Source organism: Coregonus clupeaformis, chromosome 36, assembly GCF_020615455.1.
Source record: "Coregonus clupeaformis isolate EN_2021a chromosome 36, ASM2061545v1, whole genome shotgun sequence".
NCBI lineage: Eukaryota > Metazoa > Chordata > Actinopteri > Salmoniformes > Salmonidae > Coregonus > Coregonus clupeaformis.
Window position 1 is genome coordinate 34,242,617 of NC_059227.1, and position 28,000 is coordinate 34,270,616.

Genomic DNA, 28,000 nt, shown 5'->3' on the forward strand with positions numbered 1-28,000 from the left:
GACCATGACGGACCCTCCACCTCCAAATCAATCCCGCTCCAGAGTACAGGCCTCGGTGTAACGCTCATTCCTTCGACGATAAACGCGAATCCGACCATCACCCCTGGTGAGACAAAACCGCGACTCGTCAGTGAAGAGCGACGGTGGGTTTGTGCCCATAGGCGACATTGTTGCCGGTGATGTCTGGTGAGGACCTGCCTTACAACAGGCGTACAAGCCCTCAGTCCAGCCTCTCTCAGCCTATTGTAGACAGTCTGAGCACTGATGGAGGGATTGTGTGTTCCTGGTGTAACTCGGGCAGTTGTTGTTGCCATCCTGTACCTGTCCCGCAGGTGTGATGTTCGGATGTACCGATCCTGTGCAGGTGTTGTTACACATGGTCTGCCACTGCGAGGATGATCAGCTGTCCGTCCTGTCTCCCTGTAGCGCTGTCTTAGGTGTCTCACAGTACGGACATTGCAATTTATTGCCCTGGCCACATCTGCAGTCCTCATGCCTCCTTGCAGCATGCCTAAGGCACATTCATGCAGATGAGCAGGGACCCTTGGCATCTTTCTTTTGGTGTTTTTCAGAGTCAGTAGAAAGGCCTATTTAGTGTCCTAAGTTTTCATAACTGTGACCTTAATTGCCTACCGTCTGTAAGCTGTTAGTGTCTTAACGACCATTTCACAGGTGCTTGTTCATTAATTGTTCATGGTTCATTGAACAAGCATGGGAAACAGTGTTTAAACCCTTTACAATGAAGATCTGTGAAGCTATTTGGATTTTTACAAATTATATTTGAAAGACAGGGTCCTGAAAAAGGGACGTTTATTTTTTTGCTGAGTTTACAAGGCCCAGGAGTTCTGCCTGACTACTTTGTGGCCTTTGCTGGGCCTGCTTTGATTGGTTATAAATTACCCCCCACTTGATTGGTGGGTTGAATGAATAGAGATGGATCTGACCTGGCTGCTCATTGGTCCGTATCGGTGGCCGGCAGAGTCTGGTTCTTCCACGTAGAGAGTGTAAAAATCTGGCCTATATGAAAACAAAACGAAATGACACCAATTACATAGTGAGGTCCTATCAAATGAAAGGTACGTAAGTGTTTGGTCTGTCCTTCAAAATGATGTTCATTTAATGGTTATAAGAAGCATATTACCATACCTTTCCCCTTTAGGCAAATTCAGCCATTGAAATATGGTTGAGATTCTCTCCTCAAATGGGATGTTCCTAAGACAAAGATACTGCTTTATTTCTTACTTTAGAATGCATCACTATGGATAGCTTAAAACACACTGCTGGTCACCTCCAAATAACACATTCATACTTTATATCCTAGAAAACAAATAGATGTGGTATTCACAATAGGATAATTACCTACTCCTCCTTACTGTGACCATAAACAAACACGGATAAGAAAGATCATTACGCAAGTCTCTCACCTGTCATACTTCTTATAGAAGTCAGGTAATCTTCCATTGACTGCCACATCAGAGCCCGGCCAGAAGAATGTGGCTGACTTCAGGTTATTGTCCATGGCAGTGAGCCAAACCTAGAGAGAGACAGACAGGAGAGGTGCACTGATAGTCAAAACAGACCACTAAAAATAGCTAGCCTAATAGCGCATTCATTCAGGTACATCAGAATTGCTTTATCATTACATCTAAAGACTTCCCCAATAAACTCATCAGAATTGACCTATAGTAGTGATCCTCGCTATATGAGCCACGATATAATTCCCTCCCAGTGGGTTAACCCTATTGGCGCGATGCGTAGGCTGTTTGCAGTTCAGGCCAGCAACCTGGGTTTGCTTCCCGCTCACTACAATATGTTCATTACATATTGTATTATGTTCATTACAGAGCAAGCAGTACTATCCATTACAGCTAAACTTTTGTCCTAACAAATGATATATGTTCATCAATAACACTATTTAAGGATTAGAGGTCTCATCTTCCTGACTTTCTCCACACATGATGTGGAAAGACATAAGTACATTTGGATTTATTTGGTTGTATTATTATTATGGACTGTGATATGTGGTTGTCTCACCTAGGTTTCTTAAGATGAATGCACAAACTAAGTCGCTCTGGATAAGAGCGTCTGGTTAATGACTTAAATGTAAATGTATTGATTAAACATCAAGACAAAGTGTTTCCCCTACATGCTTAATGTAAACACTCTCCATTAAAGATAATGGTAGACATGTCTATTTCTCATTCTGAGACACTGCCCTTTTTCCCTGAAGAGAGGCACTTGTCATGTAGAGTATGACTTTAAAGGGATAGTTCACCCAAATGAGAAAATTACATATCTGTTTCCTCCTGCTAGTAGGCCGTCATTGTAAATAATAATTTGTTCTTAACTAACTTGTTAAAACAATATATATGTATATAATAATTTTGTCATTTGGGTTGAATATCCCTTTAAAGGGGACTTACTGTCACAGAGTTGAAGAGGAGGGGCCTCCCATTTGAGTGAAAACCACAGGAGCGCTTAAACAAGCACAAGCCGAAGCCCTCGCAGGGCTGTCATTTTGCGGAGGCAGAATCCATCATTATTTCAAGAGGCACATTATGTGGAGCAGACGGATTCACCCATCTCAGAGAGTTAAAGAGGAGAGCTGTCACTGAAAACAACTGCCTCGCACAATTCATAGAAAGCTAATTAGAGTGCATCATGATCAAAGACCCATAACTACTGTTCTCACTCAACACTTCATATATCATTATGTACATTATGTGACAAGGCTGAGACTTTGAATTAGCGCCATTTTCTCCTTGTCAGTCAATGTTTTGATTTGTGCACAGATGAGATGGAGATGACAGAATCCAGAATGTTCTTTGGCACCGTTCTGTGATGTCATTATGTCTTATCGTTAGGGTTGTTTTAGTAAACACAGTTCAAGGGAATTTCCTCAACAACATTCATGTTATTATTCCTCATGCATTTTTACAGCTAAATGTTTCAGGAGGAAATCATCTCGAAGTGCCGTCTGTGACTTGTTCTAACAACAACAGGACTCCTTATGTCTTCCCAAGCTCCACTCTTCTAGCCTGGGTACCAGTCTGTTTGACTGATCATTCTTAACATGACGTGAAGGAGTGGAATGTAAGCAAAACATTCTCGGTTCTCGATTTCAGGCTACCAGTCTTCAGGTTATATTTCTCCTAACACTAGGGCCACATAATCCTAAAACCAAGAAGCTCTACCAGTAAACTAACATTGAACGAAGGCGCATGATTTGCACTGTTGTGTATTCCAATGTATCCACTCACTGGTTCTCCTTGGTACCATTTGGCATTGAATTTCTCGGGAACTCTCAGACTGAAAGATGCGTTGCGGGTCACGTCGTACATCTTGTTGTCCACGATCCCATGGGACTCTGGATAGAGGCCCTGTGGGAGTAACACACACACACACACCAGTGCTTTGACAGCTGCAGGGCTAAGTAAGTGGACCTATCATCTGTAACTTTACATCTAAACCACTTCATCACAGAGAGCCACAGGCTAACCAACTGGAGCCACAGGTTAACCAACTGGAGCCACAGGTTAACCCACTGGAGCCACAGGTTAACCCACTGGAGCCACAGGTTAACCCACTGGAGCCACAGGTTAACCCACTGGAGCCACAGGTTAACCCACTGGAGCCACAGGTTAACCCACTGGAGCCACAGGCTAACCAACTGGAGCCACAGGTTAACCCACTGGAGCCACAGGTTAACCCACTGGAGCCACAGGTTAACCCACTGGAGCCACAGGTTAACCCACTGTGTGTTGAAAGCGAAGTCTGGCGGCTATTTGAAAGGTGTGGGTTAATGAAATCACCGCCCATGATTGCATACCTCAACCACGGTTTCTCCTGAGATGCAGCATGTCCACCATCAAGCCACAAGAGGAGGTCCTTTGTTATCATTAGTGGTAAGTTACTATTTGATGGATAAGGTGATTTAAAGATTCATCTTTCTTTTAAGTGGATTCCATTTTCAAATAAACAAATAAGCCAGTTGTGTATACAATTTTGCAGAGTAACCGACGCCTGACTGATTCCATATTAGATAATAATAATATGCCATTTAGCAGACGCTTTTATCCAAAGCGACTTACAGTCATGCGTGCATACATTTTTGTGTATGGGTTGTCCTGGGGATCGAACCCACTACCTTGGCGTTACAAGCGCCGTGCTCTACCAGTTGAGCTACAGAGGACCACTAGATCAACTAAGACAAGCAGAGCAACACGCTTACAGTCACAATGGTGTAGTGGTTGGGGAAGGTCTTGGTGGGATAGGCAGGTCTCATGTATGAGGTAGTGGTGCCACAGTTGCCTGAAATAGAAGGAAATGAAAACTAGTTAAAAGATGCCAAAGTAAAAGGATCATTTCACCAAATGGGTTTAAAAGAGGTCAGACTGACGTCTTTTGCGACGGCGCTGACATAAGCGGCCAAATAAACAGAATTGTTTCTTGAAACAGGATCATTTCCCCCAAATTGGTTGAAAAGACGATAATGTTTTTACATGTCTTTTTAGCCACCAGTAAGCGACGTCTTTACTTGGTTGTAATCTGACGTCGTTTCAACCTGAAACCAAATTTCAACCAGAAAACAACTTCTTTGCAAGGTCTCTGGCCAAAGGTTGCCCTACACGCCAGAAAACGATGGTGTGCTTGGTGACTTACGTAATTTGCTGATGACTGGAAGAAGACTGCCGTAGGCCTTTAAATAACCTGCCCGGAAGCCATCCATAGACACCAGGATCAGAGGGGGTTTGGAAAAACTGGGGATACAAACAGAGAAAGAGAATGAGCTGTATTGAGGTTAAAACAGAACATACATTTTTCCTGGAAAGCATGAATCTAAATCTGTCTGAGTCTGGCACAGTGTGGATGGTCCAGTTCCACTGATACAGTAGTGGTGCTGTGGCTTTATGTGGAGGAACACAAAGCAGCCCTTTGAATGGGGGGAACTGACGTGAACGGACTAGATGAGAAGGAAAGGCAGGGTGGATTCAGCCCACACAGAGAGAAGAAGGGGAGGGGCAGGAAGAGGTCTGTTGCTGGATGTCTCCATCCAAGATGAGTCAGATGTATCAAAGGCCTGTGGGTTAAACAGTTTCCCCTTTCCCCGAGAACGGAAACTTTCAACTGAAATACATCGCTTTTTTTCTCCCTCTCTTTCTTCCTTTTCTTCCTTCCCTCTCTTTCTTCCGCTCCCTCTCTCTTTTCTCCAACATAAGGGGTAACAGAGATAAGTGATGTTGTTGTGGTCCTCTGTAGCTCAACTGGTAGAGCACGGCGCTTGTAACGCCAAGGTAGTGGGTTCGATCCTCGGGACCACCCATACACAAAAATGTATGCACGCATGACTGTAAGTCGCTTTGATTTCGGTGTTTTCCTGTGAAGGCTAACGACTCATAAAATAAACCCTAATTTGAAGTTATAGTCAATGGAACCCCCCCCCAAAAAAAAAGATAAAACACAAGAATGAGTGACAACAGGTCATTAAGAAAAGAAAAAAACATTCAAAAGAAAAACAACGTTAATTAGTTCAAAGCACTTTGGAAAGATCTTTCAGACTAAAAATGGCTTCAAGACAACCAGCTGTTTACTTTTCCATAGTCTAACAAATCTGTGGTCCCGTCCTTATTGCACAACACGCCAGACACACACACACCCCGCCCCCCCAATACACAGCCCCATTAGCTAAGTTTCCATAGACACTGAACATCTGCACTACAACTTCTCCATCATAAAAGCCAGGAGTAATGTATTTGGGTTAATCCTGTTGGCCCCGCAGCCTTGTGAATGTTGACCTGTTTAAAGGTCTTGCTCACATCGGCTACCGATGTGGTGTGTTTTTGTCTGTAGTACGCACAGATTGTTGTATGACTAAGTAACAAAAGCACACTGTGTGTATATACTATCAAGCAGTTTCAATCAAGGACTGTGCTGTGCTCTCCCTTATAGCACAGTGGGACCTCCAAGTTCAACAGTAGATCCTATCTTCAGACTGTGGTGTATGAAAGTGTTTCTCACAGAGAAAGTACTGTAGTTGTGGAAAATTACTTACCCGGCAGGACATTGTGGTGTTTGAATGTCCTCACACTCCTCTTCTATCCAGGACTTCACTCCCACTGGAAAATATTATTATAATCAACCATACTATCGTCACTAATTTGAGGCTGATGTGGCGAACTACCAAACACATCAAATCTATAGTACATCTATCTACTAGACTAAAATCATGTTACACCACATCTAATATTTCAAAAATGTATGAAGTGAGCGTTGTGCTTGGACCGCTTAGGCTAAAGCAAGCCAAGTAATGGCGAATACTAGCTAAAATGACCATGAGTTAAAGTTTTATTACAGTAGTTAAGAGTGATAAGTATGAAGCCAACTGGATGACTCTGAAAGAGCTCTAAAATGCAGATGTGAGATATAGTCTAAGCCAGTGTTTCTCAACCTCTGGTTCCTGGACCGGCACCTCAGATGGTCAACTCTCTGACACCCATTTAGTCAGTTCTAGAAGTGTTAGTGTAAGCAGGTGTCCAAATAGGAAGGACCTAGCTTGCTGGTCCATGGTACAAATAAGGTTGAGAAACACTGGTCTAAGCATTTATAAGATGGTCAAGGATAGTGAAAGATTGAGAGGGCCTTATGTTGGGGTTGGGGAATTCATTCCACCACACTGGAGGAGCTAGAAAAGAGAGAGACCAACATCAATCAGAAATCAACACAAACAAGGATATCTGTGTGACTCTGATCTCAAAGTGCATTGGAACTATAGGGAGAAGATGATTTTACAATCAGAGGTGGAATTCACAGTGTATATTCAGCTGCAAATGTGTTAAATCCTAAAATCCCTTGACACAATGTCCTAATATCTGGTGTGCCTTACTTTCCTTGGGAAAACAACTCTACCAACTGTAAACAACCAACTGTAAACAACCAACTCTACCAACTGTAAACAACCAACTCTACCAACTGTAAACAACCAACTGTAAACAACCAACTCTACCAACTGTAAACAACCAACTGTAAACAATCAACTCTACCAACTGTAAACAACCAACTGTAAACAACCAACTCTACCAACTGTAAACAACCAACTGTAAACAACCGACTCTACCAACTGTAAACAACCAACTGTAAACTGTCTGAGTATAGGCCTTTACGTAACATTGCACATCAGACCTGGGCCAAATACTGCAATCCATGCAGGGTCAGTTTAGTCTATGGTTTTACCTTTGCAGGAGCTGTAGTAGTTTGCACAGCAGTCCCCTGCTTTCACACAGTCATCCGAGCAGGAGCACAGGCTATTGGCCAACCTCTCCTCACCACAGCGGAATATGGAGCAGGTCCAAAGCTGACCTGAGAGGAGAGAGAGACAGAGCGAGAGAAAGTGAGAGAGTAAAACAGAGTTTATGACAGAGAAAAAGAGGGAGAATGTGAGTGTGAGAGAAGGAGCGCGAGAGAGAGAGGAGAGAGAGGAGAGAGAGGAGAGAGAGAGAGAGGAGAGAGAGGAGAGAGAGGAGAGAGAGAGAGGAGAGAGAGGAGAGAGAGGAGAGGGAGGAGAGAGAGGAGAGAGGAGAGGGAGGAGAGAGGAGAGAGAGGAGAGAGGAGAAAGATAGGAGAGGGAGAGAGAAAGAGAGAGAGAGAGAGGGGAAGATAGGAGAGGGAGAGAGGGAGAGAGAGAGAGGGGAAGATAGGAGAGGGAGAGAGAGAGAGAGAGAGGGGAAGATAGGAGAGATAGAAGGGAAGATAGGAGAGGGACAGAGAGAGAGGGGAAGATATGAGAGGGAGAGAGAGACCATTATAAATACAACCCATATTTATGTTTATTTATTTTCCCATTTGTACTTTAACTATTTGCACATTGTTACAACACTGTACAGTGACGGAAAAAAGTATTTGATCCCCTGCTGATTTTGTACGTTTGCCCACTGACAAAGACATGATCAGTCTATAATTTTAATGGTAGGTTTATTTGAACAGTGAGCGATAGAATAACAACAAAGAAATCCAGAAAAACACATGTCAAAAATTGTATAAATTGATTTGCATTTTAATGAGGGAAATAAGTATTTGACCCCTTCTCAATTAGAAATATTTCTGGTTCCCGGGTGTCTTTTATACAGGTAACGAGCTGAGATTAGGAGCACACTCTTAAAGGGAGTGCTCCTAATCTCAGTTTGTTACCTGTATAAAAGACACCTGTCCACAGAAGCAATCAATCAATCAGATTCCAAACTCTCCACCATGGCCAAGACCAAAGAGCTCTCCAAGTATGTCAGGGACAAGAATGTAGACCTACACAAGGCTGGAATGGGCTACAAGACCATCGCCAAGCACCTTGGTGAGAAGGTGACAACAGTTGGTGCGATTATTCGCAAATGGAAGAAACACAAAAGAACTGTCAATCTCCCTCGGCCTGGGGCTCCATGCAAGATCTCACCTTGTGGAGTTGCAATGATCATGAGAACGGTGAGGAATCAGCCCAGAACTACACAGGAGGATCTTGTCAATGATCTCAAGGCAGCTGGGACCATAGTCACCAAGAAAACAATTGGTAACACACCACGCCGTGAAGGACTGAAATCCTGCAGCGCCCGCAAGGTCCCCCTGCTCAAGAAAGCACATATACAGGGCCGTCTGAAGTTTGCCAATGAACATCTGAATGATTCAGAGGAGAACTGGGTGAAAGTGTTGTGGTCAGATGAGACCAAAATCGAGCTCTTTGGCATCAACTCACCATCGCCGTGTTTGGAGGAGGAGGAATGCTGCCTATGACCCCAAGAACACCATCCCCACCGTCAAACATGGAGGTGGAAACATTATGCTTTGGGGGTTTCTGCTAAGGGGACAGGACAACCTCACCGCATCAAAGGGACGATGGACGGGGCCATGTACCGTCAAATCTTGGGTGAGAACATCCTTCCCTCAGCCAGGGCATTGAAAATGGCTCGTGGATGGGTATTCCAGCATGACAATGACCCAAAACACAAGGCCAAGGCAACAAAGGAGTGGCTCAAGAAGAAGTACATTAAGGTCCTGGAGTGGCCTAGCCAGTCTCCATACCTTAATCCCATAGAAAATCTGTGGAGGGAGCTGAAGGTTCGAGTTGCCAAACGTCAGCCTCGAAACCTTAATGACTTGGAGAAGATCTGCAAAGAGGAGCGGGACAAAATCCCTCCTGAGATGTGTGCAAACCTGGTGGCCAACTACAAGAAACGTTTGACCTCTGTGATTGCCAACAAGGGTTTTGCCACCAAGTACTAAGTCATGTTTTGCAGAGGGGTTACATACTTATTTCCGTCATTAAAATGCAAATCAATTTATAAAATTTTTGACATGCCTTTGTCTGGATGTTTTTGTTGTTATTCTGTCTCTCACTGTTCAAATAAACCTACCATTAAAATTATAGACTGATCATGTCTTTGTCAGTGGGCAAACGTACAAAATCAGCAGGGGATCAAATACTTTTTTCCCTCACTGTATATATACAGTGGGGAGAACAAGTATTTGATACACTGCCGATTTTGCAGGTTTTCCTACTTACAAAGCATGTAGAGGTCTGTAATTTTTATCATAGGTACACTTCAACTGTGAGAGATGGAATCTAAAACAAAAATCCAGAAAATCTCATTGTATGATTTTAAAGTAATTAATTTGCATTTTATTGCATGACATAAGTATTTGATCACCTACCAACCAGTAAGAATTCCGGCTCTCACAGACCTGTTAGTTTTTCTTTAAGAAGCCCTCCTGTTCTCCACTCATTACCTGTGTTAACTGCACCTGATTGAACTCGTTACCTGTATAAAAAAGACACCTGTCCACACACTCAATCAAACTGACTCCAACCTCTCCACAATGGCCAAGACCAGAGAGCTGTGTAAGGACATCAGGAATACAATTGTAGACCTGCACAAGGCTGGGATGGGCTACAGGACAAATGGCAAGCAGCTTGGTGAGAAGGCAACAACTGTTGGTGCAATTATTACAAAATGGAAGAAGTTCAAGATGATGGTCAATCACCCTCGGTCTGGGGCTCCATGCAAGATCTCACCTCGTGGGGCATCAATGAACATGAGGAAGGTGAGGGATCAGCCCAGAACTACACGGCAGGACCTGGTCAATGACCTGAAGAGAGCTGGGACCACAGTCTCAAAGAAAACCATTAGTAACACACTACGCCGTCATGGATTAAAATCCTGCAGCGCACGCAAGGTCCCCCTGCTCAAGCCAGCGCATGTCCAGGCCCGTCTGAAGTTTGCCAATGACCATCTGGATGATCCAGAGGAGGAATGGGAGAAGGTCATTTGGTCTGATGAGACAAAAATAGAGCTTTTTCGTCTAAACTCCACTCGCCGTGTTTGGAGGAAGAAGAAGGATGAGTACAACCCCAAGAACACCATCCCAACCGTGAAGCATGTAGGTGGAAACATCATTCTTTGGGGATGCTTTTCTACAAAGGGGACAGGACGACTGCACCGTATTGAAGGGAGGATGGATGGGGCCATATATCATGAGATCTTGGCCAACAACCTCCTTCCCTCAGTAAGAGCATTGAAGATGGGTCGTGACTGGGTCTTCCAGCATGACAACGACCCGAAACACACAGCCAGGGCAACTAAGGAGTGGCTCCGTAAGAAGCATCTCAAGGTCCTGGAGTGGCCTAGCCAGTCTCCAGACCTGAACCCAATAGAAAATCTTTGGAGGGAGCTGAAAGTCCGTATTGCCCAGCGACAGCCTCGAAACCTGAAGGATCTGGAGAAGGTCTGTATGGAGGAGTGGGTCAAAATCCCTGCTGCAGTGTGTGCAAACCTGGTCAAGACCTACAGGAAACGTATGATCTCTGTAATTGCAAACAAAGGTTTCTGTACCAAATATTAAGTTCTGCTTTTCTGATGTATCAAATACTTATTTCATGCAATAAAATACATATTAATTACTTAAAAATCATACAATGTGATTTTCTGGATTTTTGTTTTAGATTCCGTCTCTCACAGTTGAAGTGTACCTATGATAAAAATGATAGACCTCTACATGCTTTGTAAGTAGGAAAACCTGCAAAATCGGCAGTGTATCAAATACTTGTTCTCCCCACTATACATAATATGACATTTGAAATGTCTTTATTATTTTGGAACATCTGAGTGTAATGTTTACTGTTAATATTTATTGTTTATTTCACTTTTGTTTACTATCTACTTCACTTGCTTTGGCAATGTTAACATATGTTTCCCATACCAATAAGGCCCTTAAATTGAATTGAATTGAATTGAGAGAGAGAAGAGAGAGAGAGAGAGAGAGAGCGAGAGAGAGAGAGAGAGAGAGGGGGAAGATATGAGAGAGAGGAGAGAGAGAGAGAGAGAGAGAGAGAGAGAGAGAGAGGGGGGGAAGACATGAGAGAGAGAGGAAGGAGAGAGAGAGAGCGAGAGAGAGAGAGAGAGAGAGAGAGAGAGAGAGAGAGGGAGAAAGATAGGAGAGAGAGAGAGAGAGAGAGAGAGAGAGAGAGAGAAGAGAGGAGAGAGTACGTGTGTGTGAGCGTGTGTTTGTGTGTAGGAGAGCAACTTAAGGACAAACTCAGAGAGCAGTGGTTGAGGAGTCTGTAATCACTCCTACCACTGTTGGCTTCTCACAAAGCACTACAGTAAAGCAAGTGAGTTATACCCATTACAACAGACAGAGACAGACCAACATAGTAACAAACTCCTGCATAACAAGTAAAACAACGGGGCCAGTTTACTGTAAGTGTTGCTGTATAGCTAGTAGCAAACACAGAGCCAGTTTACTGTAAGTGTTGCTATTGTATGTGTAGCTATTGTATATTGTTTTTTTGTGGTGTGGTTTTCATATAAGCCCTTGGGCTTCCAACCCACACCTGCACACACAACATCTGTATTGTTGTTTATCACTTGTTTTCTTTGGTGCAAATATATTTAACTAAGAGCCAGCTTACTGTAAGTGTTGCTGTTTAGCTAGTAACAGCATACACTGAAGTGTGAGTCTACAGAACATCTCCTCACAGACTGAACCAGAGGTGCCGACTCGACTCGCGATGGTCTCTCTCTCTCTCTCTCCCCCTCCCTCCCAACTGGTCAAGTGGAAGGTCTGACAGGGAGATGCTAAGCTCAGTTAGTCTCAGGAGACATGCATCATTGTTACAGTAATCAAGGGGAACAACAACAAATTCCCATGTGGCTCAGTTGGTAGAGCATGGCACTTGCAACGCCAGCGTTGAGGGTTTGATTCCCATGGGGACAAGTACGGAAAATGTATGCACTCACTACTGTAAGTCACTCTGGATAAGAGCATCTGCTAAATGACTGTAATGTAAAATATAAAGCCACATGGTGTGGGGAAACTACACTGCCCAGAATACCACATCGACGCTAGGGGACCGCTGGCCACAGTGACCCATGTAACCGGTGTGGAATGGCTAGCTAGTTAGCAGTGACATCACTCGCTCTGAGACCTTGAAGAAGTTCTTACTCTGCAAGGGCTGTGGAGCGATAGGTAACAATGTTTTGTGGGAGGCAGTTGTTGATGTGTTCAGAGGGTTCGAGGTGAGGAGAGCGAAGAAATCAATGCTGTTACACTAGCAAGGACCCTAAAAGTTAAGAGTTGGCACTGTGGATTTCATAAGGGATGATGTTGCACACGACTGACCACATGGGTTCTATCATGCTCTGCCTCATCCCAGAGTCAACATGCCTGCCATCTGAAGTGAATATTCCAGTCCACCTAAAAACGTGTTTTATAATTTATTATGTACAGGAGAAAGCATTTATCTTTAAGTCCACGCACGCACACAAACATGTACACACACCACACACCTACAGTGCATTCTGAAAGTATTCAGACCCCTTGACTTTTTCCACATTTTGTTACGTTACAGCCTTATTCTAAAATGGAATAGAAAAATCAAAAATCCTCATCAATCTACACACAATACCCCATAATGACAAAGCGAAAACAGATTTTTAATACATTTTTGCAAAATGTATTAAAAATACAAAAGATAAATACCTCATTTACATAAGTATTCAGACCTTTTTGCTATGAGACTCAAAATTGAGCTCAGGTGCATCCTGTTTCCATTGATCATCCTTGAGATGTTTCTACAACTTGATTGGAGTCCACCTGTGGTAAATTCAAGTGATTGGACATGATTTGGAAAGGCACACAGCTGTCTATATAAGGTCCCACAGTTGACAGTGCATGTCAGAGAAAAAACCAAGCCAGGAGGTCGAAGAAATTGTCCGTAGAGCTCTGAGACAGGATTGTGTCAAGGCACACATCTGGGGAAGGGTTCCAAAAAAATTCTGCAGCATTGAAGGTCCACAAGAAGACAGTGGCCTCCATCATTCTTAAATGGAAGAAGTTTGGAACCACCAAGACTCTTTCTAGAGCTGGCCGCCTGGCCAAACTGAGCAATCGGGGGAGAAGGGCCTTGGTCAGGGAGGTGACCAAGAACCCGATGGTCACTCTGACAGAGTTCCTCTGTGGAGATGGGAGAACCTTCTAGAAGGACAGCCAGCTCTGCAGCACTCCACCAATCAGGCCTTTATGGTAGAGTTGTCAGACGGAAGCCACTCCTCAGTAAAAGGCACATGACAGCCTGCTTGGAGTTTGCCAAAAGGCAGATAAAGGACTCTCAGACTATGAGAATCAAGATTCTCTGGTCTGATGAAACCAAGATTGAACTATTTGGCCTGAATGCCAAGCGTCACGTCTGGAGGAAACCTGGCACTATCCCTACTGTGAAGCATGGTGGTGGCAGCATCATGCTGTGGGGATGTTTCTCAGCGGCAGGGACTGGGAGACTAGTCAGGATCGAGGGAAAGATGAACGGCGCAAAGTACAGAGAGATCCTTGATGAAAACCTGCTCCAGAGTGCTCAGGACCTCAGACTGGGGCGAAGGTTCACCTTCCAACAGGACAGCGACCCTAAGCACACAGCTAAGACAACGCAGGAGTAGCTTCGGGACAAGTCTCTGAATGTCCTTGAGTGGCCCAGCCAGAGCCCGGACTTGAACCTGAGCAAACATCTCTGGAGACGCCTGAAAATAGCTGTGCAGTGACGCTCCCCATCCAACCTGGCAGAGCTTGAGAGGATCTGCAGAGAAGAATGAGAGAAACTCCCCAAATACAGGTGTGCCAAGCTTGTAGCGTCATACTCAAGAAGACTCAAGGCTGTAATTGCTGCCAAAGGTGCTTCAACAAAGTACTGAGTAAAGGGTCTGAATACTTTTATACATTTGCAAAAAAAATGTTTGCTTTGTCATTTTGGGGTATTGTGTGTAGATGGATGAGGGGAAAAAACGATGTAATCAATTTTAGAATAAGGCTGTAACATACCAAAATGTGGAAAAAGTCAATGGGTCTGAATACTTTCCGAATGCACTGTATACAGTAAACAAACGAACATGGTGGGTAACCTGGCCCGTTCTCTCCTGCTCTACATACCTCTGGTAGTGTAGTGTTGCAGTAATATGTGAGGTAGGCTGGGGACTTACCAGGCTCCATGCACACCTCAGTGTAATCCAGACAGCAGTTTCCATCTTTCTCACAGGACAAGTCACAGTGGCACGATGCAGACTTGTCCCTGCTGCCCTTCATACACCTGTTTTTACAGCTCGTCACTACAGGGGATGAGGAAAATATGTCATTTTGTTACTCAGGATGTCAACTACGCTAATCAGAATGACATTTATGTTATTTAGAATGTAATTTGTTACTCAGAATGACATTTATGTTACTCAGAATGTCAAAAACTTTACTCAGAATGTTATTTACATTCCTCCGAATAATTGGGAACATTTGACAGATTACAAAAAGCAGGAATCAGTACATATGATTGGTTAGTTGTGGCTGAAAACACATTGAATGCTGTGTATAATATGGATGTTAATGCTAACCCTTAGCTGTTTCTTTTTCCCTTTTCTCAAAAGAGAATATTGAACCATTGAAACTGGAAAGGGAATGTATTAAATTACAGACTAGAACAGGATTTCAATTTTTACTGAAAAGCATCTATTTAGTGGGCGAGCTCATAAAGACAATGGCGGTGTTGTTTCTGTGTTCCAAACTGTCAGTTTTGCACAGACGCCAAGCACAAGGGCTAAAAGGGCCGTACACAGAGTTGGCTAGTTGTTTACTAAACCGTACCTTTAACATCGCAGCGCTGCTTCAAGGCAAATACGACCACGATGACAGTGATCATCAGCAAGCAGAGCAACAGTACCTATTGGCGAGACGAGAAAAAAATATTAGAAAATTCCCCATGTGTAGGAGTCAATCAATCAATGACATTTAAAGTTCTTTTTTTATCAGCAGTTGTCACAAAGTGCTTCACAGTAACCCGGCCTAGAAAAGGAAGAAAAGCAGAAGTGAGAGTACAGTGGCCAGAAAATATCCCTAGAATGAAAACATCTAGAAAGGAATAGAGATACATTTGGCGTCTTGTATAGTCCACTATTATTATTTTCACAGTATTCTGCCTACCCAAACCATAGTGCTGGCTTGGATATTTTATTTTCACATTGTCCTTTCCAGCATGGTTCCAGTACCTATGGTGGATAGGTACCAGGCCAGCACAGTACATATAATGGGTACAGTTGAAGTCGGAAGTTTACATACACCTTAGCCAAATACATTTAAACTCAGTTTTTCACTATTCCTGACATTTAATACTAGTATAAATTCCCTGTCTTAGGTCAGTTAGGATCACCACTTTATTTTAAGAATGTGAAATGTCAGAATAATAGTAGAGAGAATTATTTATTTCAGCTTTTATTTCTTTCATCACATTCCCAGTGGGTCAGAAGTTTACATACACTCAATTAGTATTTGGTAGCATTGCCTTTATATTGTTTAACTTGGGTCAAACGTTTCAGGTAGCCTTCCAGAATATTCCAACAATAAGTCGGGTGAATTTTGGCCCATTCCTCCTGACAGAGCTGGTGTAACGGAGTCAGGTTTGTAGGCCTCCTTGCTCGCATACGCTTTTTCAGTTCTGCCCACAAATGTTCTATAGGATTGAGGTCAGGGCTTTGTGATGGCCACTCCAATACCTTGACTTTGTTGTCCTTAAGCCATTTTGCCACAACTTTGGAAGTATGCTTGGGGTCATTGTCCATTTGGAAGACCCATTTGCGACCAAGCTTTAACTTCCTCACTGATGTCTTGAGATGTTGCTTCAATATATCCACATAATTTTCCTTCCTCATGATGCCATCTATTTTGTAAAGTGCACCAGTCCCTCCTGCAGCAAAGCACCCCCACAGCATGATGGGGTGAGGTTGTGTCTCTCTCTGGCGGGAGGTAAGCTTGGCTTATATGGCTTATATACATAGTTTAAGCTTTGTCGAGTAAAGCTTAAACTATGTATTTAGATTGTAGTTAGGTATTGTAGGTAGTTATCGTGGGTTGTTGTATATAATTATTGTAGGTATTGTATTCAGCTGAGCCCGGTGAAGCACGAAGCTAGCTAACCCACTACCTGGACTAGCTAGCGGGTAGCTACTGGTAACTATTAGCAACTGTGGATAGTTGTTTCACGCCTGAGAGTACATGTAATTACGCCAGCTAGCTGCCTACAATAATTACATACAATAATGCCTACCATTCAGCTGTTTTTCTAACCTCATTGTCTGAAGCGTTAACGTTAGGTAGTAAGTAGCTACTGTGCTCGAAATGTAGCTAGCTTGTTGCTACCTGGATAGCTACTAAACAATAGCTGGAACGACCTACCGAACAGACGCGAACTGGCTGAGTCAATTCAGTGGCTAGCTTTGCACTTGGCTAGCTAACAGTAGCTGCTAGGGGTAAGTTATAACCTACATTTGTGTTTTGTTTTTACATACTGGTAACCAGAGTCGTTCAAGGGAATTCGGGACATGGGTGACTAGTTAACGTTAGCTTGGCTCTCTCTGTGTGTTCGTGCCGTGGGAGGACGGGTTTCTTCGTAGGCAAAAAGCAATGGCTAGCTACTATGCTAACTATTCTAGCTAACTAACTGGCTGAATAAGTTGACGATGGACTCGCTCAAGCTGTCGGGACTAACCCACAACGTTAGACACTGACACGAATGATCTGCTTGGCGTGTTGACACACTGGTGGTTTGTTGTGGCCGAGTATTGGTGCTAAACCGTGTTGTTGGAGTCCGGCATGCTAGTTGGCTGTGGCCTCATATGACTACGTGCCCTGGACGGTTTTCACAGAAGAATACTGTACCAAGTTAGCTAGCTGAATAAACTAAGTTAGTCTATTCCTAGAAAACATTGAACCGCTGTAGTTTACAACAAATATAGTTTCTGAGGTGGAAGTTGGGAGAGTTATATTTGGGTGTTTCAGTGAAACGTAAGTGAGGGAGGCCCCGCTCTCTCGCTTTCCCAGATGTTTAGTTCATTTCATTCCGATCTCCTTTGCATTATTGTAGCCATTTTCTGTAGCCTGTCAACTATGCCTCTGTCTATCCCTGTTCTCTCCTCTCCGCACAGGCTATACAAACACCTCACACCGCGTGGCTGCTGCCTCTCTAACCTGGTGGTCCCTGCACGCACGACCCACGTGGAGTTCCAGGTCTCCGGCAGCCTCTGGAACTGCCGTTCTGCGGCTAACAAGGCAGAGTTCATCTCAGCCTATGCTACCCTCCAGTCCCTCGACTTCTTGGCGCTGACGGAAACATGGATTACCACTGAAAACACTGCTACTCCTACTGCTCTCTCCTCGTCTGACCATGTGTTCTCGCATACCCCGAGAGCATCTGGTCAGCGGGGTGGTGGCACAGGAATCCTCATCTCTCCCAAGTGGACATTCTCTCTTTTTCCCCTGACCCATCTGTCTATCTCCTCATTTGAATTCCATGCTGTCACAGTCACTAGCCCATTCAAGCTTAACATCCTTGTCATTTATCGCCCTCCAGGTTCCCTTGGAGAGTTCATCAATGAGCTTGACGCCTTGATACGTTCCTTTCCTGAGGATGGCTCACCCCTCACAGTTCTGGGTGACTTCAACCTCCCTACGTCTACCTTTGACTCATTTCTCTCTGCCTCCTTCTTTCCACTCCTCTCCTCTTTTGACCTCACCCTCTCACCGTCCCCCCCTACTCACAAGGCAGGCAATACGCTTGACCTCATCTTTACTAGTTGCTGTTCTTCCTCTGTAGCTCAGCTGGTAGAGCACGGCGCTTGTAACGCCAAGGTAGTGGGTTCGATCCCCGGGACCACCCATACACAAAAATGTATGCACGCATGACTGTAAGTCGCTTTGGATAAAAGCGTCTGCTAAATGGCATATTATTATTATTATATTATGTCTCCGACCACTACTTTGTATCCTTTTCTCTCTCGCTCTCCTCCAACACTACTCACTCTGCCCCTACTCAGATGGTAATGCGCCGTCGCAACCTTCGCTCTCTCTCTCCCGCTACTCTCTCCTCTTCCATCCTATCATCTCTTCCCTCTGCTCAACCTTCTCCCTCCAATCTCCTGATTCTGCCTCCTCAACCCTCCTCTCCTCCCTTTCTGCATCCTTTGACTCTCTATGTCCCCTATCCTCCCGGCCGGCTCGGTCCTCCCCTCCTGCTCCGTGGCTTGATGACTCATTGCGAGCTCACAGAACAGGGCTCCGGGCAGCCGAGCAGAAATGGAGGAAAGCTAGACTCCCTGCGGACCTGGCATCTTTTCACTCCCTCCTCTCTACATTTTCTTCATCTGTTTCTGCTGCTAAAGCCACTTTCTACCACTCCAAATTCCAAGCATCTGCCTCTAACCCTAGGAAGCTCTTTGCCACCTTCTCCTCCCTGCTGAATCCTCCTCCCCCTCCCCCCTCCTCCCTCTCTGTGGATGACTTCGTCAACCATTTTGAAAAGAAGGTTGACGACAACCGATCCTCGTTTGTTAAGTCAATTGACACTGCTGGTCCTGCTCACACTGCCCTACCCTATGCTTTGACTTCTTTCTCCCCTCTCTCTCCAGATGAAATCTTGCGACTTGTGACGGCCGGCCGCCCAACAACCTGCCCGCTTGACCCTATCCCCTCCTCTCTTCTCCAGACCATCTCCGGTGACCTTCTCCCTTACCTCACCTCGCTCATCAACTCATCCTTGACCGCTGGCTATGTCCCTTCCGTCTTCAAGAGAGCGAGAGTTGCACCCCTTCTCAAAAAACCAACACTCGATCCCTCTGATGTCAACAACTACAGACCAGTATCCCTTCTTTCTTGCGTACTATTGTTTGTACAGATGAACGTGGTACCTTCAGGCATTTAGAAATTGCTCCCAAGGATGAACCAGACTTGTGGAGGTCAAAAAAAAAAAATCTGAGGTCTTGGCTGATTTCTTTTGATTTTCCCATTATGTCAAGCAAAGAGGCACTGAGTTTGAAGGTAGGCCTTGAAATACATCCACAGGTACACCTCCAATTGACTCAAATGATGTCAATTAGCCTATCAGAAGCTTCTAAAGCCATGACATAATTTTCTGGAATTTTCCAAGCTGTTTAAAGGCACAGTCAACTTAGTGTATGTAAACTTCTGACCCACTGGAATTGTGATGTGACCCAGTGAATTATAAGTGAAATAATCTGTCTGTAAACAATTGTTAGAAAAATTACTTGTGTCATGCACAAAGTAGATGTCCTAACTGACTTACCAAAACTATAGTTTGTTAACAAGAAATGCGTGGAGTGGTTGAAAAATGAGTTTTAATGACTCCAACCTAAGTGTATGTAAACTTCCGACTTAAACTGTATATAATGTTATGGAAGCATAGCGTCCTGATGAACCATCTTGAATTAAGTGCTGTATGACCCTTGGATCTCTTCTCATCCGATCAAACTGTTATCCCCATTGTGACGCTATGTAGCACTCAGTCTGGTTTAACCAGGCTAGTACTTCTTTCTCTGCTTTATGATAGCCTTGTCCTATTTTATCCCAGTATTCAATCTTCTGGAGACTGTTTTGTGGCTTCTTTATATTGTGTACATAGGATTTTAAATCACTTTCACATGCACTGTTAGTAAGGCCAGTAAATCGAGACTGTCAAGTGACATCGCATACCACAGAAAGGTATTGTGTCAAAAAATTATGAAAAGGCGTTTGGCAGCAGTCTGGCTGCTGTTACCTTGGGAAATGTTATTGTAACTGTACGTTTCTTTGGCCTTGAGTGTATCAGGAAAACATCTAGCTGCTTATATCGAAAGAAACCACAGAAACTCAATAAAATAAATAAACAATTCCTAGAATAATAAACAACCAAAACAATAAATTAAATACTAAAGTACATTCCCCAATTAATCTTCTTTAAAATGTGTCGTATGACACTTTAATCCTTCCCATTCAAACGTAGAACTCTCTTCTGGTCTCAAATAAAAAGTTAGTAATTCTCCATATCTGGGTGTTGGCCCTCTCTAACTGAGAAGTAAATGCTGGTCATAAGACAACTCCTCTCCTCCTAGCTGCCTGGTGGGCTGCTCTGCCTGGCTCCTCTGACCATGGAAGGGGCAGAGGGTGTGTAATTTGTTACATTTCAAAGACTGTGGATCTCAGGGGTTCAAAGTTTCGACAGAGTCAGCTCATGATAAAAGGGAGGGATATACAGCAGCCTAATAATCAGGCCTTGAAGAGAGTCGAGAGTCTCAATAGGGGCTAGCAGGACCTGTCAGGATTATAACTGGGCTCTAATCAGTATGACGTTCTCTCATTGTGGGTTAAAACCAATAACCTGTAGTAAATAGCTTGAAGACAGGTCCTCATCTTGAAGTGCTTTGAAAACTCTGAGGACTTTGTTTCATTAATCATATGCTGTACATTTGTGATGTGTCGTGGAAATTCTAACCAAAAGGAAGAGAGACTGTAGATTCTTCAAACAACAACTTTATTATAAGATTTGCAAATCTGGAGCAGTCAACAATCACTAAATAGTGCAGAGTTAAAAGCCCAACGAACAGAGTTGGGTCTCAGCTTTTATAGAAAAGTACAACCTCTTTGTCTACGTGGCAGTTAGCAGATGTGTGGAAACAGGGGCGGGGAACATAGTGTGTAAAAGGTGATTAGCTTGTCTGTGCAGATTAAGATAGCTTAATGTTCCTTCCTGCAAGTTTCCACACATCTGAGTTCCTGCAGAGAGTGAAAACGAGATGTCACATTCTGCGGTCACACCCAAGCGACTCTTACAGTGAGGGAAAAAAGTATTTGATCCCCTGCTGATTTTGTACGTTTGCCCACTGACAAAAACATGATCAGTCTATAATTTTAATGGTAGGTTCAAGGGTTTTTCTTTATTTTTACTATTTTCTACATTGTAGAATAATATTGAAGACAACAAAACTATGAAATAACCAATATGGAATCATGTAGTAACCAAAAAAGTGTTAAACAAATCAAAATATATTTGAAATTCTTCAAAGTATCCACCCTTTGCCTTGATGACAGCTTTGCACACTCTTGGCATTCTCTCAACCAGCTTCATGAGGTAGTCACCTGGAATGCATTTCAATTAACAGGTGTGCCTTGTTAAAAGTTAATTAATGGAATTTATTTCCTTCTTAATGCGTTTGAGCCAATCAGTTGTGTTGTGACAAGGTAGGGGTGGTATACAGAAGATAGCCCTATTTGGTAAAATGCCAAGTCCATATTATGGCAAGAACAGCTCAAATAAGCAAAGAGAAACGACAGTCCATCACTACTTTAAGACATGAAGGTCAGTCCATACGGAACATTTCAAGAACTTTCAAAGTTTCTTCAAGTGCAGTCGCAAAAACCATCAAGCGCTATGATGAAACTGGCTCTTATGAGCACCGCCACAGGAAAGGAAGACCCAGAGTTACCTCTGCTGCAGAGGATAAGTTCATTAGAGTTAACTGCACCTCAGATTGCAGCCCAAATAAATGCTTCTCAGAGTTCAAGTAACAGACACATCTCAACATCAACTGTTCAGAGGAGACTGCGTGAATCAGGCCTTCATGGTTGAATTGCTGCAGAGAAACCACTACTAAAGGACACCAATAAGAAGAAGAGACTTGCTTGGGCCAAGAAACACAAGCAATGGACATTAGGTCTGATGAATCCAAATTTGAGATTTTTGGTTCAAACCGCTGTGTCTTTGTGAGACGTAGAGTAGGTGAACAGATGATCTCTGCATGTGTATTTCCCACCGTGAAGCATGGAGGAGGTGCTTTGCTGGTAACGCTGTCTGTGATTTATTTAGAATTCAAGGCACACTTAACCAGCATGGCTACCACAGCGATACGCCATCCCATCTGGTTTGCGTTTTTTTTATTTTATTTAACCAGGTAAGTCAGTTAAGAACAAATTATTATTTACGATGACGGCCTACCCTGGCCAAACCCATACGACGCTGGGCCAATCGTGCGCCGCCCTATGGGACTCCCAATCACGTCCGGATTGTGATACAGCCTGGAATCAAACCAGGGTCTGTTGTGACGCCTCTAGCGCTGAGATGCAATGCCTTTGACCGCTGCGCCACTCAGGAGCTTAGTGGGACTATCATTAGTTTTTTAACAGGACAATGACCCAACACACCTCCAGGCTGTGTAAGGGCTATTTGACCAAGAATGAGAGTGCTGCATCAGATGACCTGGCCTCCACAATCATCCGACCTCAACCCAATTGAGATGGTTTGGGATGAGTCGGACGGCAGAGTGAAGGAAAAGCAGCCAACAAGTGCTCAGCATATGTGTGAACTCCTTCAAGACTGTTGCCAAGAGTGTGCAAAGCTGTCATAAAGGTAAAGGGTGGCTACTTTGAATAATCTAAAATACTACATGATTCCATATGTGTTATTTAATAGTTTTGATGTAGAATGTAGAAAATAGTAAAAATAAAGAAAAACACTTGAATGAGTAGGTGTGTCCAAACTTTTGACTGGTAGTGTATGTGCGTGTGTGTGTTTATGTTTATGTGTGCAAGAGTGTGTACATGCGCAAGAGTGTGTGTCCCTGCGCAACTGTGTGTGTGTGTGTGTACCTACCTGCGCAAGTGTGTGTGTGTGCGTGGTGTTTGAGAGACCTGGCTGGTGTCCTGGGAAAGCAAACACACTGTCTGGTGGAAACCTACTGCAGGCGCCTCATGGCACTAAACAGAATATAAATCTCACAACCCCATGTTGGGAGTAGCTATACACACCCCAAAAAAGGGTAGTTGACAAAAAGGTTTGGAAATAATGATCTCCAGGTTTATTTGGCAAGACTTAACCCTTAACTACTTAAAAATATCAATAAATCAATTTGCTTCATGGAATCACGAAGGATTCCTGTTATTGGTTGACTTTGTGACGCAACGTGGTCACAGAGCATTTTGTATTATTCTGTACGCAAATCTGAGACACTCCATTTAGTGTGATATATGTTACGTTTCGTATGGTATATATTCATTTGTGGATGTCCATCATCCCTTTCGTATGATATGTTACAAATTGCAATTCTTACAATATGTTACAAATTTGCAAAACGGACATTACAAATTTGCAAAATGTATGATACAGTATGTTACGAATTACAATTTGTTGTGGCTAACGCTAGCTAGGTGGCTAACGTTAGCTAGCTCTAGGGGTTAGGGTTAGGGGTTAAGGTTAGGATTGAGGTTAAAGGGTTAGGGAAGGGTTAAGGTTAGGGTTAAGGTTAGGGTTAGGGGAAGGGTTAGCTAACATGCAAAGTAGCCAAACAGTAGTAAGTAGTCGCAAAGTTGCTAATTAGCTAAAGTTCTCTATAATGAGTTTTGAACACGCAACCTTTGGGTTGCTAGACATTTTCATTTCATTTACGTCATTTAGCAGACGCTCTTATCCAGAGCGACTTACAAATTGGTGCATTCACCTTATAGCCAGTGGGATAACCACTTTACAATGTATTTTTTATTTTATATTTATTATTTTTTTTTGGGGGGGGGGGTATACATCTACCCATCCACTCCGACCAACCACCCTCCTTTTGTTTTTGCCTTAAGTAATCTATCTTATGCAACCATACCAAACATGACATATCAAACTAAGTTAAGCTTCCCGGATTTACGTTTACTATGTTATGTCTATTCTATGCAGTGTTACCAAGTTAGCAACTTTGTCGCTATATTTAGCGAGTTTTCAGACCCCTCTAGCGACACATTTTCAAAAAAGCGACTAGCGACAAATCTAGTGACTTTTTCTGGTGTTATTGGAGACTCGTATCGTTCTTACTCTTCTCAACGAGCAGCGGGTGCTTTGTTACCCCCGTCCCAAAGCACTCACAGGCGGCCCAGTCCTCACGCAGCAGTCCCTCCCAGCTGCAGTCAGAGCAGGAGATGTTCACCCCTCCGTGTCCAGACTGCAAATGAATCGCGCATGCGGGAAGCCGCCACTGGCTGATTCACTGGCTTACATTCAGGGCGGTGTGTAAATGTAGGGTGTTTTTTACTCAATTTTTGTCTCTCCCACAACGTTATTCCTCTCTCCTACTGCGTCCATCATAATTACATGCACATGGCCAATTATGCAAATTTGGTGATGCCGTCATTTAGCGACTTCTAGCGACTTTTAGGACAGCCAATAGCTACTTTCCTTACTGAGGAGTTGGCAACACTGATTCTATGAGACCAGTCTGCATGGCAACACGCTCTAATATTGCCATGTGTTGTAATCATTCTACAAACATCGGTTTGGCATTGTGAAATATTATTACATATTATTTCATAACGTCAAACCGATGTTTGTAGAATGCTTCCTGCAGAGAGTTGACTCATGTCTGACAGGAAATATTGCCCAAGTGCACGTGCGCTGATTGTTGAGACATGTCGCTGTAAGTTGCGCACGTTGGCTACTGAGACATTCTTGAATACATGGATATAGTAATTGCAGGTCCAGACAACCACAAAGTCAATGGCTGGCACGCTGTGCTTGGGCTTTAGGTGGGATAACCCCACGGTCTACGGAGTGAGATTGCTTTGTTTATTTTAAAAGTCTGCACCAAGTGGAGGTCCAGTGTCACGTTACATTCTTTGGAAGGAAGTTCTGTATTTTCAGCTAAGTAAGTCAGTGTTGAAAATCAAAGGAGCTATCTAAATTGATGATATTGCAGCAAACAGCGAAGTAAAACCAGGTCGCTGGCATGAAAGGCAAACACCCTACCTGTCGCACCCAAGGGGTTAACTGGCTTGGTGGGGATTGGTGAGGATCGTTAAACTGCCCCTCCAAATGGGAAGGCAGGTCCTTGGGCTTTGACCTATCACGGCCCCCCCGTCACGCGTTCCGATGGCCTCATGACCACCATCTCACTTCTGACACCAATGTAGCAAAACAGGAGGTCAGGGAAGCGAACCTGGGTCGCTGGTGTGAAAGGCAAACACCCTATGAATCGTGCCAATAGGATTAACCCGCTCTGTAAAAATTGTAACGTGGCTCATATAGTGAGGATCGCTACTATACAGCCATTGATTATTTAAGAACATCACAGCAGCATCCCCACCCTGCATCCCACTGCTGGCTTGCCTCTGAAGCTAAGCAGGGTTGGTTCTGGTCAGTCCCTCGATGGGAGACCAGATGTTGCTGGAAGTAGTGTTGGAGGGCCAGTAGGAGGCACTCTTTCCTCTGGTCTAAAAAAAGAAGTATCTCAGGACATTGCCCTGTGTAGGGTTCTGTCTTTTGGATGGTATGTTAAACGAGTGTCCTGACTCTCTGTGGGCACTAGTAGGGGTGTTAACCCCGGTGTCCTGGCCACCGAATCATCCACAGCTCCCAATTGGCTAATTCACCTCCCTCCTCTCCCCCATAATTATAAAAACACCCAATTGTCTTAGTTTAACTGTCTTACCCCATCAGAAGCCAAAATATAACATCGTTTTAGCCTACTCAAATGTTTGTAAACAATGTCATTGCAATGTAATTCAATAGCCTATCAAATTGGATAACATAAACATCTGCTTGCTTGCAATAGCCTATGAACGAATCATTGAACGTGTGCCATCCAAAAGATAACATGCCCACAAATGAATTGAAATGTAGGCTATACATGCTGGTAATTGGCTTTAAAGTTTCGCTAGGCTACATTGTATCATCATGCGATATAACATCACCCAGAGTAGAGACAGCCCGGGTAAACGTTATCCTAGTTTTACCATAGCCTACCCAGACCGAAAAGTTACAGTAATTCCACTCACTGCAAAGATGACCATGCGGTTGTTTGACCTCTTTTTGTGGACCTGTCCACTGTGTCTCATCTGATTGTCTCGACCAGGTGAACCTAGTAAATTGGCAGCATGTTCAGTCGAAAGCTCATCCGCTTTGGATATTTCCATTCTGCATAACGTTTTTCCCGGGAGTTTGTCACAGAAAGGTTTTGGAGACTTGAGAGAAAATAGTTTAGTCCCCTTTTGCCTTCGGACTTTGTAGGGCTCAATGAAGAACCGCCTTTTTCTGTTGACGTCTCGAAGTTAGCGCTGTAGCCTAACCCTTATACAACATGTGCAGGCAGCTGGGTCAGGGTGAAGTACAGTATTGGAGTAGTATCCTAAAAAGTAAAGTGTGAGGCAAGACTACCGCGGTCAAGTGCTGCCACCCCACCCTCACTCATGCCAGAGTAAACATCGAAAATAGACGCCACAATAGGTATGCAGAGCTGGACGTTTGTAATTATGTAGAGGACGTTTGTAATTAGCCTACATTCGTTTTATGTACAATAATAACTCACTGTAATTATTACAATAGACTACCTCAGACATGTATAAAGACAGTTAAACTTCAGTTAGAGGGTGGTGTACTATTTAGGCTATACAACTCAACATCTCTCAATGGTGACCAATTCAAATACATTCTACAAGTTCAGATAATGCAGCACTGCCGCCACCTTTTGGTGATCATGATGTGTAGCGAAATGCTTGTGTTCCTAGCTCCAACAGTGCAGGAGTATCATCTAACAATTCACAACAATACACAAATCTAAAAAGTAAAATAATGGAATTAAGAAATATATAAATATTAGGACGAGCAATGTCAGAGTGGCATTGACTAAAATATAGTAGAATAGAATACAGTATGAGATGAGTAAAGCAGTATATAAACATTATTAAAGTGACTAGTGTTCCATTATTAATGTGGCCAGTGATTCCATGTCTATGTTTATAGGGCAGCAGCCTCTAAGGTGCAGGGTTGAGTAACCGGGTGGTAGCCGGCTAGTGATATTTAACAGTCTGATGGCCTTGAGATAGAAGCTGTTTTTCAGTCTCTCGGTCCCAGCTTTGATGCACCTGTACTGACCTCGCCTTCTGGATGATAGCGGGGTGAACAGGCCGTGGCTCGGGTGGTTGATGTCCTTGATGATCTTGATTGGCTCAGTGTTCTGTCACTCATGGGGACACTACGTCACCGCAAAATCTGCGGTAAGAGCTCGAAAATTCAAGCCGCTTGGGTGCTGCCATAGAGTTACAATATAAGTGCCCATCCAGGAAGCCTCATGTTATATCTACAGTAGCTTTGATTGGACTGATCATGTCAACATCATACTTTGAAATTCTTAGCTAGCAAGCTAGCAGTCATCGTCATGAATCAAGTCGACAATGTACTGGCAAATCCTTTTCAATCCTTGTCATATGAAGATTCAACAATGAGTGGTTTGGAAGGAATCAGTGGCTAACTGCAAGCATTGCAAAGCAATCACTAGCCTGCTATTCAGTGGAGTGGGTGTGTGGTCCAAGTCTGGGTTTAAGGGTCTCTTTTCCAAGCTTAAAGGATAAACATTCAACATTGGCCATGCTGTCAATCCAGCATGACTTCTGCCGCACTCAAAACAACTGGAAACTCAGAACTGCAAAATCTGACTTCAGTAAGTTCAAGACAACTGGGAACTCTGAAAAAAAGAGCTCAGACTGGGAAAATACGTTTTGAATGTTCATCCAACTCGGAATTGCAAGTCGGAAACTCGGGTCTAGCCATAAATCCAGAGAATGCCAGACTTTGATGCCAAAGTTGAATGACTAAATTTGCTCACGAAGGACCGCCGCGCCACTGTTTCATAAA

At 43.6% G+C, this 28,000-nt stretch overlaps 1 protein-coding gene across 1 annotated transcript in view; it reads right to left on the reverse strand.

The window, feature by feature from the left end:
- Positions 1-26,517, reverse strand: part of enpp1 (ectonucleotide pyrophosphatase/phosphodiesterase 1) — a 51,292-nt gene extending 24,775 nt beyond the window's left edge. The window contains exons 1-11 of the mRNA XM_041865762.2: positions 26,146-26,517; positions 15,163-15,238; positions 14,511-14,636; positions 7,231-7,356; positions 6,053-6,116; positions 4,663-4,760; positions 4,232-4,311; positions 3,261-3,380; positions 1,425-1,534; positions 1,147-1,212; positions 945-1,017 (exon numbers count right to left, since the gene is read on the reverse strand). Coding sequence (XP_041721696.1) covers positions 945-1,017; positions 1,147-1,212; positions 1,425-1,534; positions 3,261-3,380; positions 4,232-4,311; positions 4,663-4,760; positions 6,053-6,116; positions 7,231-7,356; positions 14,511-14,636; positions 15,163-15,238; positions 26,146-26,283 — 1,077 coding nt within the window. The 5' untranslated portion in view covers positions 26,284-26,517. The remainder of the gene's footprint in view (positions 1-944; positions 1,018-1,146; positions 1,213-1,424; positions 1,535-3,260; positions 3,381-4,231; positions 4,312-4,662; positions 4,761-6,052; positions 6,117-7,230; positions 7,357-14,510; positions 14,637-15,162; positions 15,239-26,145) is intronic.
- Between the last annotated feature and the right edge of the window lie 1,483 nt (positions 26,518-28,000).